The sequence below is a fragment of the Camelus dromedarius genome, chromosome 24 (assembly GCF_036321535.1).
Source record: "Camelus dromedarius isolate mCamDro1 chromosome 24, mCamDro1.pat, whole genome shotgun sequence".
Classification (NCBI taxonomy): Eukaryota; Metazoa; Chordata; class Mammalia; order Artiodactyla; family Camelidae; genus Camelus; species Camelus dromedarius.
Genome location: NC_087459.1, coordinates 27,109,346 through 27,122,808, shown reverse-complemented (window position 1 = coordinate 27,122,808; position 13,463 = coordinate 27,109,346). Strand labels below are relative to the sequence as shown.

Here is a 13,463-nt window from a genome sequence, read left to right as displayed (position 1 = left end):
GGAATTCATTATCAGACAGCCACATTCAAATTCAAATGACAAGCAACTAATTTACTTTAATGCACAGCACAAGATGCAATGCAAGAAAATAAACTGACACCACAACTAGAAAATTAACTAGAAAATTAGCTGCCAATCTCTGTACTTTTCAAGTGACACTTTTTATAGTGGCTGAAATAAAAGTATTTAAACAGCTCCCTTTGTAATATCACCTCACAACTAAACAAATAATGTATTCTTAATATATGATGATTCTTGGTTTTCTGGGGTTATGATCAGTTAAAAGACAAATGACAGAGATAAATCCTTAAGTAATCCTAAATCATAGTTTTTGCAAACAGTATAAGCACCTTCTCTTGCTGTATCATTCTGTGGATCTGCCAAAAACAAAGCAGTAAGTCTATTCTCCTCCAGGATGTTGCTAATATTTAATTGATTTAACAAAATAGAGTACCGGTAAAAACCAGGAATCAGACTTCCACAGAAAGCTATGTAAATCCAATCAGTGAAAATTTATAAAATCCTATAGAAAAAAGAAAACAGCAAGGCTTCCACAGGGACATTATGATAACTAACTAACCAACAAAATGGGTTTGTCTTCCAATTTTGTCTGTTTGCACTGAGAGGAGGTAAAATAAAGAGAAAGAATCAGTGTAAGTGGATTTATTTAAACATTCAAAAAGCTTGATAACAGCCTAATACATTATTTAGCTATAGTGAAGAAATCACTGTGCAATCAGAGAGAATGTGAGATTAACAAATATGTCCTAAGAGAAAACATTAAGCTTTTATTATTAGTTGTTATTTTAAAAAGGTGGAATAATGTGCCCAGTCCATTCTCCTTAGATCAAGATCTATATGGCCAATAACATACAAGACTATCACCTGGATGCCTCTGTGATACCTCAAATTCAACTTTTTTTAAACTAAACCCTTACTACCCCTCCACTCCCTCCCAAACTTGCTCCTTAACAGATATTCCCAATCTCCAAGTCAGACACCAGAGGTAAGGGGAATCATCCTCACCTCTCCAGTCCCCAACTATAACCACTTATATATTTTTCAATTCAGTCCCTTCTCTCCAATAACAGAGCCATTATCTAAACCCAGTTTCTGATCCTCATTTCTCACCCAGTCATAACATTTTGAAACATTCTAATTGGTCTCACTGGTAATCCTCTTCTTCTCTGGTCCTTTATGCTTCTCACCCTAACATCTTTTTTTCTCAGTCTAGTTTTTAAACCCATTTCTTCTGATTACTTAAAAATCTCATTTGCCCTCAGGCTCCTTGAAATGCAAATATGTCGCACAGGGAAAAAAATCCTCTGTCCACAAAAGTACTGAAAATCACTCCAATCAAGATTTTTGTTGGGTTTATTTTCTATAATTTACATTATTTTAAAAAGGAAAAAAGGAGGAAGCTTTTTTCAAATAATATATATTTAAATAACATACATTTATTGACTGATTATGGTTTTCAAACAACAAAAGCCCCCTCTACCCTGATACATATCTTTCCCACCCTCCTTTGAAAATCATTATCAGTATAGCATTTTCTTTTTGGGTAACCTCATCCATTCCCATTACTTCAATTACTACCAATATGCTAATAACTTCAATCACCAGTTCAGTCTCCTCTCTCTGAACCAGGCCCATATATATACTAGCAACATATACATCTATCTCTATTTGGATATTCTTAGCAACTCATTTTAAGAATATCCAAACAAAACAAAAGAAACAAATGATCCTCTTCCAGAATCCTCTAAATCAGAGAATGGCACAACTAACCAAATGATAACTAAAACATTACCTTTGACTCCTCCCCAATCAATCACCAAATCCTGTCAAATCTACTTATTTCAGAATTCCATTTACCGTACTCTCCACCTCAAAGGCTAGTAAATTTACTCATATCACCATTATCTATTGTCTAGATTATTTAATCACCGCCTTGCTGGTCTACGCTACAGATCCATTCTCAACACTACAGCCACAGTGATCTTCCTAACCTAAAAGCCTGCTTCTTTAGTGTTCAAATTTTCCAACAGCCTCCACTAAATTTAATTCGAAGTCCAAACTCCTGAGCCTATCTCATAAGGACCTATGATGCAGCCCTTTTCTGTATCTCTCATCATTCCATCTCCATTCCCGCTTCTTCATTCCAACCATACGAAACTTCTCTCAATTTTTCAAAATCAAGAAACTTCAAACTCAAACTCAAAGGAACACAGTCCTCTATTTTTCATTTAGCTAAATTCTAACCATCCTTTAGATCTCAACTTATAAGTAACTTTCCCCAGGGAACATTCCCTTAACTCTAAAACATGGTAGATTATTCTGATCTTTCCAAATACCCACTTTCTTTCCATAAGAGGATTCTGTATCTTCAACCCATTGCCATGTGGCTTACAATGCCTCCTGGGAAGAGGAATGTACATCCCATTCCCATGGATGCTGGGCTTGGCCACATGATTTGCTTTGACCAGTAGATGTGATAGATGCCACCTCCAGGAAGAAGCTTAAAAAACCATCATGGTTTCCTCGAGCTCCTTCTGCCACTAGAAAAGGACACTGCAGACAGGAACTGCTCCTTCAGACTGAGTCTTGGAATAAGAAAAACGTGCCTTTCCTTTTTTTCACCCATTTTCCTTTTTTTCAAATGTGATCACTAGAAAAATTTTAATTACATGTGGCTCACATCATATTTCTATTGGCCAGCACTATAAACCTAATGTTTACATCTAAGAATGAATGGCCTCTGGCAACACAAAAATTTTAACTGGCTAGTCATTCAAATTAGATTAATTTCAAAAGTCTAAAACTGAAATTCCTAAAACAACCCCTAACATTAGGTATTTTTAAGTTAATTTAACTCTATTCTGGTTGTTACTTTGATTTATGTTAAGAGAAAAGCTAAAAATGAAAATGAAAGGAGAAAAAAAAAGCCCATTAGAAAGCTATTGAGTCAGCTGCCTCTAAATCCTATTTCAGATTTAAGGTTACCAAAATTAAGTCACTCACTCTCAAATAAACACTCAGAGCAAATGCCAATTGAGGTTTTTATGTTCCAGTGACTACCTGCACTTATAATTGCAGACAAAATGTCAAAGCAATTCTCCAAAGGTTGTGTAAGCTATAAATGATAAGATATTTTCAAATCCTAGACTATCTCATCATGCATCTACTTTTTCAAGAGTTCAAGAGCCTTACCACAACATGCTGCCTTTGTTCTCTTTAGCCTTGTAAGGACTGTTTCTTTCAATAAAGTATTTGATAGCCTGAAAAGAAGTGGCTCAGAAAAGTATGGAGGTTAAATAAGCATAACTATAACCCTAAGAGTTCTAAGTGAGATGACAAAGCACCAACTCAAGGTCTGCTTTCTAGCCTATTTTCTCTCTTTGGACCAGTCTGTGATTAAGTTAAAAATAACTCTAACTTGGTATAACTTTTTACTTTAAAGACATTAAATTATAAAAATCAATATAAGAGTTCAGTATTCCAACTGTCCAATAAAGTCCTGTCTTGCAACTACAACTTAACTCTAGCTCTTAAAATGCTCTTGTCGTTATTTTTCTAGGTAAATCGAGTTTCTCGGGACTAAGGCCAGAATAACTGTATATTCTAACAGCCCCTCCTTATCACACCACCTAAAAGTTCTCATATATTAATGCCACAAAGGTTATGAAATAAGTTTCTAGGCTTTAGAAACTAGGAAAGTTAAAGCAATACAACAACAAAAAATCAATCTACAGTAGGCTGCTTGCTTGTAGGTCCAGTTCCTCCTTAAAAATCCATCTTGAGTTAAATACAGTCAATGTAGAATTCTATTGTCAAATAATCACATCAAGAAGTGATTCTGAGGGTATAGCTCAGTGGTAGAGTACATGTTTAGTATGCAGGAGGTCTTGGATTCAATCCCCAGTACCTCCATAAAAAAATTTTTTTTAAAGAAGTGATTCTGATAGAGAATTTTTCCAACAAAGATTTAATGTTTTGCCTGTAGCACCAGACTAGGAAGCAATGTACCACAGAACCAATGCTACAGTAAAATAAACATAATCATCAATATACAACCCAGTCATTAAATGTGTGCATCATTCACAACTACCAACATAAGTTTAATGAAGATGTACAATAATACCTTCAGTGCTCTCAGCTTTAAGTCAATAAAATACCATACAAATTTGCTTTAGAATATACATGCAATCAAAAGGTAGGTATTAGGAGAAAATTAAAGTATGAAATCCTATTAAAAACATAACTGTAACTAAATTAAGAACTAGAAATAATGCAGGAGCTACCTAACCACATACTGGCTGTCCTCTATGAAATTACTAATGGCCTAATAAAGAAATAAGCCAATCTGCCAATCACACAGTACAACTGTTTAAAAATCATCTTCAAAGTGCTTCCACTTGTAGAAACTCCCAAGGGAGAAATCCCCCAATATGTAACACAATTTAAAAACTCCTTTGTTAAAGGTGTTCTAAACACTGGTAATGGAAAATTTTTTAAATGAAGAATTTTTATTAAATATATACTACTCAAAAAGTTATACATTTCAGTTTTCAACTGTCATCATTAAAAGAAACTCCTCATACATATCACTATACTTCAATGATTCCAGTAAATAATATGAAAAATCCTATGCTGCCAGTTGTAAATTAGCTCTCTATAGCCATTTTTTTACATAGTTCAGTACCAATTACAGACTTAGAATTTATCTCTTCCCTATCGCAGATCCTTTTACGCCACTAATATGAGTGTAATTATCAACTGCTCAAAAAATGACATGAGAAGGATATGGCAGATTCCCACAATTAATTTTTTACTCCACTGACGTGCTGTAATGTTATTTAAAACAAACAAACAAAAAAGGTAGGGCACTTTCAGAATGCTGTATTTAGTAGAACCAGAGTATGTCTCCAAAACAATCCCCAAGTCCTAACAGGACAAGAAAAAGAACCAGATTATCACTCCTATCTCTCCATTAAATGCACCTTATCTTATACCACAACTGACACAAACAGTGGACTAACATTAATAAAAGCGAAGGAATAGTATTCCACGTTCCTTTCTTGATTTACTCACAGGGATGACATACGAAGAGCAATGGATTCTACTCCTGACTCTCACCATTTACAGAGTGTGGGATCTTTAACAAAGTCAGTCTCAACTGCCTGCGCCTACCTGGCATACCTGACAGGAGAACACGACCTTCTCCAAGATCCATTTCAGCCCTGAGATGCTATAGTTCTATTTCTTCAAGAGCCTTCCTACAGCATGGACTAACTTTCCAAGTCTCTGCGTGTAAACACCTAACATCCACAAACTACTCTCAAATAATGAGGTTATCCCATAAAGCATTACATTAAAGGAAGGATCAAACAGAAATGAAATCAAATGATATGGTTCACAGGGACACTTCCTCCTATACAGAAACAAGCAAACTGAAACTAAGAAATCAAGTCCTTCCACAGGGAAAGGGCTGATAAAACTAAGTAATACATCAGCCTTCACTCTTAAAGCTTTCGGTACACTAAAGAAAGCTTGATTCAGAAACCTGTACATTTAAGCTTCAAAAAAGGATTCATTCGGCATCCATAAAAAGAGTCGTACAACTCTCAACTAAAGACGAACAATCTTGCGCAAGAAAACTTAAACAATGATTAAAAGAGAGGATGCTTCTTATTTAAAACATCTGCCTCGTGTTCCTAAAACAAAAACTTTAAGCATGTCTTTGGTATTTTTTAAATTTTTGTTAAAAGACAAATATCGATCTCCTTGTACATCGTCAAAATTCCAAACCTGTGCATGCCCAGGGAAGGAAGGCATCCGCTCCTCCAAGGTAACTTTTTTCTTCCCTCTCCTCTAAGTCTGGTAATTCATTCTTGGTTTTGTGCCTCACGATCCTGTCAGTTCATCACCAGCCTCAAGTCCACTTGGAAGAAGCAAAACACAAATCTCCCGCAGAGATAGGGGTAAAACGCAGTCGCGACTTGTACGACCCGGATCACGAGGCCGCGCAAGTACAATTTCCAAAACTTAAATGGAAGGTTTAATTTGAAAAGAAAAAAGCAGCAGCAAAGGAAACCCCACTCCTCCAGGTACTTAGGGCCTAAAGCCAACCCTCGGGGGGTGGGATGGAGGATCGCTCATCCACAGCGAGGCCCAGGGACAAAGTGCGGAGCCGAGGGAAGGATGCAGAGCGTAGGGCTGCCGGGCGGCCGAAGCCGGGCCGGCCCGCCCGCCCATCCCCCGGAACGGCGGGCTCAGGGTGCAGGCCCGCCGGCGCCGAGCGCACTGACAGCTGCCACAGGCGCAGGGCTGCGCGGCCCACCCCGCCCCACCCCACCGGCGGCCTGGCCGGCGCGGCTGGAAAAGGATACTCCCGGGTGCGGAAGGCCTCCTGAGTGTGAGCGATGGTGAAGAGCGGCTCCTCGCCGGGAAGCGGCTTGACCAGCGGGAAGGGCTTGCGGCCCAGGAGCGGCGCCATCGCGGCGGCGGCGGGGAAGGCGGCGGCTCCTCGGGAAGCCCGCAGCGCAACACTAGGCCCCGCGGCCCGGAGCGAGCGCCTGGCTCCCGGGGGTGGGGTGGGGGAGGGGAGGGGTGAGAGGGCGGCGCGAACTCGGCTCCCTCACTGCTGGCGCCGCCGCGCGAGAGCCATGGAACGGGACGCCAGGGCACAGAACTCCCACGCACACCGCCACAACGTCCCGAAGCCACCGGCCAACCTTCGGTACAGATCCCTGCGTTCGGCAGTCACGACTCGTCTTCAGCTGCACAGGAGGAAATTATTGAAAAATGGCGGGAGATTCCCCTCCTCCCCCTGGCCCGGCCAGCGCACACACTAACTTGCTCCCCTGTGGCGCCGGTGGCGAATGCTCCAATAGGCGGAGAGCTGGTCAGCTCCCACAGCGCATTGGCTCAGAGGAGCTGCCGCTCTGCGTTTGGGTCCCGCCCCCTTCCTGGGCCGCCTAGTTGGGTTGCAGCGCACTAGAGGGCAGTATGAAGAGGTGAAAGGTCACGTTATGTAAGAGCCGGTGACAGACGTGCGGGCCTCCAGCGGTGGAGTTGAAAATGGGGGACAGCGGGAGACCGAAAGGCCAGGAATTCAAAGAGGTCAGGCCAGAGAAGCCCCCTAACATATACAGACACTACGCCATCTGTCACCGAAGCAGACACTGACATCCGGGCACCACTGTCCGTGTGGTGCGCCGGAGGGGGGAGGGGAAGCGCACGGCCAGGGGCTTTGTCTTTCCACTCGTGCTCCGCCCCCTTCTTAAAGGAGCCGCTCTCGGCCACGCCCGGGGATGCGCGGTTGGGCGGATGGGAGGAGGGGTTGGCGGGAAGTAACCTCAAGACCTTGCCCCCAGCAAAGGTTCTACTAAGGGATGACTTGAGCCCCTGCCTTGCTTACCCCAAAGTCAACTTCTTCTGGACGAGAGTGTGGTTGAGATCTGGATATTAATATGACGCTTGTTTCTCGGGGCTTGTTGCAAAGGGTAATATAGAAGCTATATCTTATTGGAAAAATATATTAAATATATTAAGGGACATGTCTATTAAAGATACATCCATTCATTCAGATAGTCTTTACTAGCACTAACAAAATAGCTCTCACCTTGCGTTGGGTGCTATAGGGGGAAAACATAAGACAGACAGCCCCTAAAAAATAAGAGGCAAATAATCACAGTTCTGTGTGATGAATGCTGTTCAAAGTGCGCATTAAGGAAACGGCAGTAACAGTGCCTGGAGAGTGAGAACATTCGAGCTTCTTCTCCAAGCAGAGTACACCCACATAGTCCAAAATCTTTTTGGCTATCCAGTACAACCAGAAACACACTCATTAATCATCCATCCCTATTATATTGGTTCCCTTGGTTCAGAAATCTTCATCATCCACAGAATATATCTTCCCACCCTCTGGTCTTCCAACACAGCGACAGGGCTAGACTGCTAGGTGTCCCTGAATGGCAGCATGCCAATACTGGACCCTTTTCTCCTTTTCTTATCTTGAAGTGAGATACAGCCCAGCAAATGGTAAGTTCTAGGTCAGACCCCACCTCTGTGCAACTTCATCTGATCACCTAGCAGAGAAGGGAGCTCATCTTCTTTCAGCAGCTATTTCTTCTAAGAGGATTAGGAGAAACCTTCTCAGAGGATGTGGCATTTGAGTTGATAGTGAAGAGATAAGTAGCACTTCATTAGGCAAAGAAATGGACAAATGTTCTAGGCAGAGGGAGCAGCAAGCAGACTTGGTAAATTCAGGACAATGTGCCTAAAACGTAGGAATTTTGATGCAGAAGTTATCAAGAGATGAAAGTGGCAAAGGAGGTCATCCCTGCCACAGCATAAGGGTGGAATTAGAGTGAACACTTAGAAGGAAATTGCAAAAAAAAAAAAAAAAAAAAAAAAGAAGGGAATTGCAGGTGTGGGGGGGTGCAGGTGGTAAGAGTGCATGCCTAGCATTCACAGGGCCCTGGGTTCAATCCCTAGTACCTCCATCAAAAATAAATAAAAGCCCAATTACCTCCTCCTCCCCCCCCAAAAATAATAAATAAATAAAATATTTTAACATTAAGAAAGAAAGAAAGAAAACTGCAGTAGTCTGTGGCAGTGAAGGCAAGGGCCTCAAATGTTTAATAAGGTCAGTGGAGACAGGTGGCCAGATTTGAGAGGCACAGACTAGGTGACTGATGGGACTGACATTTGCAGGCTGAGATACCCAACTGCAGACTATACATGGAATAAGAACTCCAGAAACATCAAGAAACACATTTTTGGAAATTTTTGTTATTTCCAAAAAAGCATCGAATTGCACATGACCATGGACACCATAATCATGTCAGTGCATGGGGCAGCTGTGGACTGGAATCCAGCCTTAGTAGACTCAGCTGGATGGATTCAGTTTCTGCTGTAAGAACCAGAGGTACCCTGGAGAGCCATCCAGAACACAGTTGGAAATCCTGTAGAAGGAAATGGAAGCTAGAGGTGGAGCTTTGTGAATGCAGCCCAACAGCTGGAGTCCCACCATAAGGAGCTGATAAGGGTCTCTCCAAATAAAGAATGGTGCTTACCTTGGAGGGGTGGAATTATGGTTGGTTTTATTTTGTTAATTATATTTCTGTGTATTTTTCAGTTTGTTTTTCTATAGTGATTATATATTCATTTTACAATAGAAAAAATAATAAACTTTAATGTGACTATTGCTTGGTGGTTATCCTCCATTTCTGTAGCTCCAATTTATAAACAATGGCGCTAATTAACACAAGATTTTTAACACTATTTTCTGAAGATGTCAAAAAAAAAAGGAGGGAGGAGAGTCTGTCAGTTTCCTGCTCTGATACTTTGACTCCTGTTGCTGATAAAAAACCCTTCTGAATTTACTCTTCCGGTCCAGTCTTCAAGCTCCTAACTCCCAGCAAACCCCAAGGGGTCCACTTCTTCCTGATTCCCAGAATTCACTATGCTTATTCCTACCCACTGTAAGACATGTTCTTCCTTCTCTGTGCATCTGAATCCCACACTCTCTTCCTAATGCCTTTTCCCAATTGTTCCAGTCTACATCCGTTTTCACTAGTAAAATTCGTTACTCACTGTGTTTATCTTCCCAACATTTGAACAAACAAATCAATAATAAAAGGCAGATAAAATGTGTACTGACCAAGGATCTGTACCAGTGCGTCTGCTGCTCAAACTCAGCTGTGGCTGCTTTGCTGCAGGAATGACACCCTCTAGAGAAGCACATCTCCCTACACACATCCCCACTGGGTCATTTGATGACGTGAGCTCAGTCAGCAGGGTCTGTTTCTGTGGTCTGTGTCGTGTGGAACTGTGCCCTGCCATGCACCCATCTCTCCCTGATGCAGACCTAAACCCTTGCTTAGATCATTTCCGCTTTTGGCTGCTCTTTTCCTGCCTGCCCTGTTGGTCCCTCAACCTCAAAACATCCCACATCCACAATCTGTTATCTCTCTTCGCTCCATCATCTGCTCTGTCGGGGTATTTTTTTCTATTAATGGCCCACCTCCCTCACAACTTCACAGGCTCAGCCTTGACCTCTCTTGAGCTCCACAGCCATAGGCTCAACCAGATGACATCAGTTCTGCCTGCCTAAAGTCTTGAACTGTCTCCTTCCTGCCATCCCCACAGCATCCTACTTCAGGCTTTTATTATTATTTATTTCTTATTTCTAGTCAAAACTACAATAATGACTTTCTTCTTTTAAAACGGTTTAAACATTAAAATGTATTTTTCATGGTAAAATGAACCTAGTTCCAACGAGGAATCATATAAACATAGTTTTAAAAAATAGCTCTACAAAAAGCAGTCCTTTGGCACACTCCCCCATCCACTTCCTGCCTACCTCAGGCATCCATTTTCAATTTATGCTGTTTCCTCTGGTATTTACCTACCTATTTCTAAATAACATATACATTTCTATTTTTCAGTTTTTCAGTTTCAGTGTTAGCTGTTGACTTTCGTCAGTGGAAGATGAGGACTTAGCCCTCTTATATGCCCCACAAAAACCACACATATGTACAAGCATATATATACTGCCATCATTTAAATCAATATTCAGTGTATAACTTATTATGTATTATTCACAAGTGATCCACATGGTGAACTGACCACAATTCCTTTTTGTTTCTCATTTGCGTTAGTGTATTTTTCCTTTTTTCCTATGTACCTGTCACTGCTCTATCCTCAAACTCACAGGACTATGTCTCCTCTCAGTAATTCCAGACATACCTTGATAAGGTGGGCAATGTCTTTCCAGTTTGCCCCCTGCCTCCCTCTCTTCCCTCCCCGTGGCCTCTTGCTCACCATGTCACTCCCTTGTTCTTGGCTTCCAATGGTTGGCTCCCTAAAGCCGAGAGTAAAACTAAACACTTTGGCCTGACCTTCAAAGCCCTCCACAATCTATCCTTCCATCCTTCTACTACTTCCCTCAAATTCCTTCCTCTTTGGTAAAACTAGATTTATCTAGGTTTCTAAATCCCATTCCCCACTAAAAGGATCCAGGGCTCTTTGGAAAAGTGACTGGGGCTGGTGAAGTTCAAGGTGAGTCAGGAACAGCTTGTGCCTGAAACTAAGGAGTTGCCCAGATAATATTGGGGACATGTTGAAAGGACCATGAGCCAGCATGAAGGGATTCCACCTGGCTGAATCTGGGACAATTTGAACATTAAAAACAGAAAAAAATAACACTATTGGATGATAACACCCTGAATATAAAGGGAATCCATGAGCCTGTAGTTTCTTCAGAGGAAAAAAAGAAGCTGAAGTGGAGAGAGAAGGGAGATCTGTTATTTACAGAAGGCTGCCAGTGAATGAATAGAGGAAGAATGAGCTTTATAATTGATTCAGAAATAGATTATCAATGGATGTGAAAATCACTGAGCAAAACACTTTTGGGGAACAGTTTAAAATCACCACCCCCCACAAAAAGCAAAAAAACAAAGAAACAAACAAACAAAAATCATCACTGCCCCACAGATGACTTATGCAAACGCATCCTAAAGGTGGAAGAGTCCGGCAGACACCATCTCTAGCCAAGTGATCAAACTTGGCAAACTGATAATAGGACAAACTGACATGTGCTGTGTGACGTCGGGCAACTGAGAAGTACACATCTCCTCTGTAGTAGTCTAACCAAAAATGTTAACCTGAAACCCTTAAAAGAAATAAACAAATCTAACAAAAAGAACAACAACAAATGGAAGGAAGGAAAGAGGAAGGAAGGAAGGATGGATGGAAGGAAGGAAGGATGGATGGAAGGAAGAAAGGAAGGAAGGAAGGGAGGGAGGGAGGAAGGGAGGGAGGGTAAGGAAAGAAGGAAAGAAAATAGACAAATTCAGATTGTGGAACATTCTATAAATAATTGCCTGGACCCTTCAGAAATATCAGTGACATGAAAGATCCTATCAACCCACCTTCCAAAAATTAGTCCTAAAAGGAGACTAATAGCAACACAATATACAATAGCCATTGTGGAAGCAACCTAAAGGTCCATCAACAGATGACTGGATAAAGAAGTTGTGGTATATTTATACAATGGAATACTACTCGGCCATAAAAAAGAATAAAATAATGCCATTTGCAGCAACATGGATGGACCTAGAGACTGTTAGATTCTAAGTAAGCCAGAAAGAGAAAGAAAAATACCATATGGTATCACTCATATGTGGAATCTAAAACAAAAAGAAAAAAACGGACACTATGAACTCATCTACAAAACAGAAACAGACTTGCAGACATAGTAAACAATCTTATGGTTACCAAGGAAAGGGGATAAATTTGGGAGTTCCAGATTTGCAAATGTTAGCCACTATATATAAAAATAGATAAAAAAAAAAAACACCAAGTTTCTTCTGTATAGCACAGGGAACTATATTCAATCTTATAGTAATCTTTAATAAAAAATATGAAAATGAATATATGTATGTATCTGCATTACTGGGACGTTGTGCTATACACCAGAAATTGACACACTGTAACTGACTATACTTCAATTAAAAATAAATAAAATAAAATAAAATGAGATTAAAGAGACATAAGAATTAAATGCAGTATGTGACCCAAGCTTAGATCCTAGACCTGGGATGGGAGGGTAACTACTATAAAGTACATTATCAGGGGGAGGGTATAGCTCAGTGGTGGAGTGAACGCTTAGCATGCATGAAGTCCTGGGTTCAATCCCCAGTACTTTCATTAAAATAAATAAATAAATAAACCAAATTACCTGCCCCCCAAAAGGAAAAACTTCCTTTGTTTAAACACATTAAGACATACTTGCTTTATGTACCACAGGGAATTCTAGTATTGGTGACATTTAACTTGACAATATTTTAGTCGCCGCTCTGTTAAATTTTTAAGAAAAAACAAACTAGAGATAACAAAACAGGGCAGCAGAATGGACAGGGATTCTAGTCTCACCCATGATACCTGGAGCCCCCAAGAGAACTGTGAGGAATTGTTTAGGAAATACAGAAATGAAATTCTTTACTATACAGAAGGTAGAATTCTTTTCAACCATGACTCTATTGTTTTCCTTTGGAATCAGGAGCAAAAAAGAACTCATGGACAGAAAGCAGACTTGTGATAGCCAGGACCCTGGTGTTGGGGTACAAATGGGGAGCGACTGCTTAAGGGATACGAGGTAATGAAAACGCTTGGACCTAGGTAGTGGTGGTGACTGCACAAACCGTGAATGTACTTAATGCCACTTAAAAATAGCTAAAATGGTAAATTTTAGGGTATGTGTATTTTATTGTAATTTTTAAAAAGTAAAAAAAAAGAACAAAAGAACTCAGCCTCCTAAGGACCTGAAGCTGTCGGAAGCACGGCCACTGGCTGCAGTGTCCACAGGGACAGAAGTATAATTTGAACTACACGACAACTTCAGAGAGCCTTCAAATCATTTTCATCAGACAGTCACGCTGTGAAAGTTGAGA

The 13,463-nt window shown here is 40.7% G+C and overlaps 1 protein-coding gene across 3 annotated transcripts in view; it reads right to left on the bottom strand.

The window, feature by feature from the left end:
* The window catches only part of BAZ1B (bromodomain adjacent to zinc finger domain 1B), a 58,750-nt gene extending 51,897 nt beyond the window's left edge, over positions 1–6,853 (bottom strand). For 2 of the 3 annotated variants that reach the window (XM_031432720.2, XM_031432721.2), the window contains exon 1: positions 6,393–6,853. In XM_031432720.2, the coding sequence (XP_031288580.1) occupies positions 6,393–6,499 (107 nt within the window). In that variant the 5' untranslated portion in view covers positions 6,500–6,853. The remainder of the gene's footprint in view (positions 1–6,392) is intronic. The other variant, XM_031432722.2, reaches the window with a different exon arrangement.
* Positions 6,854–13,463: the final 6,610 nt, after the last annotated feature.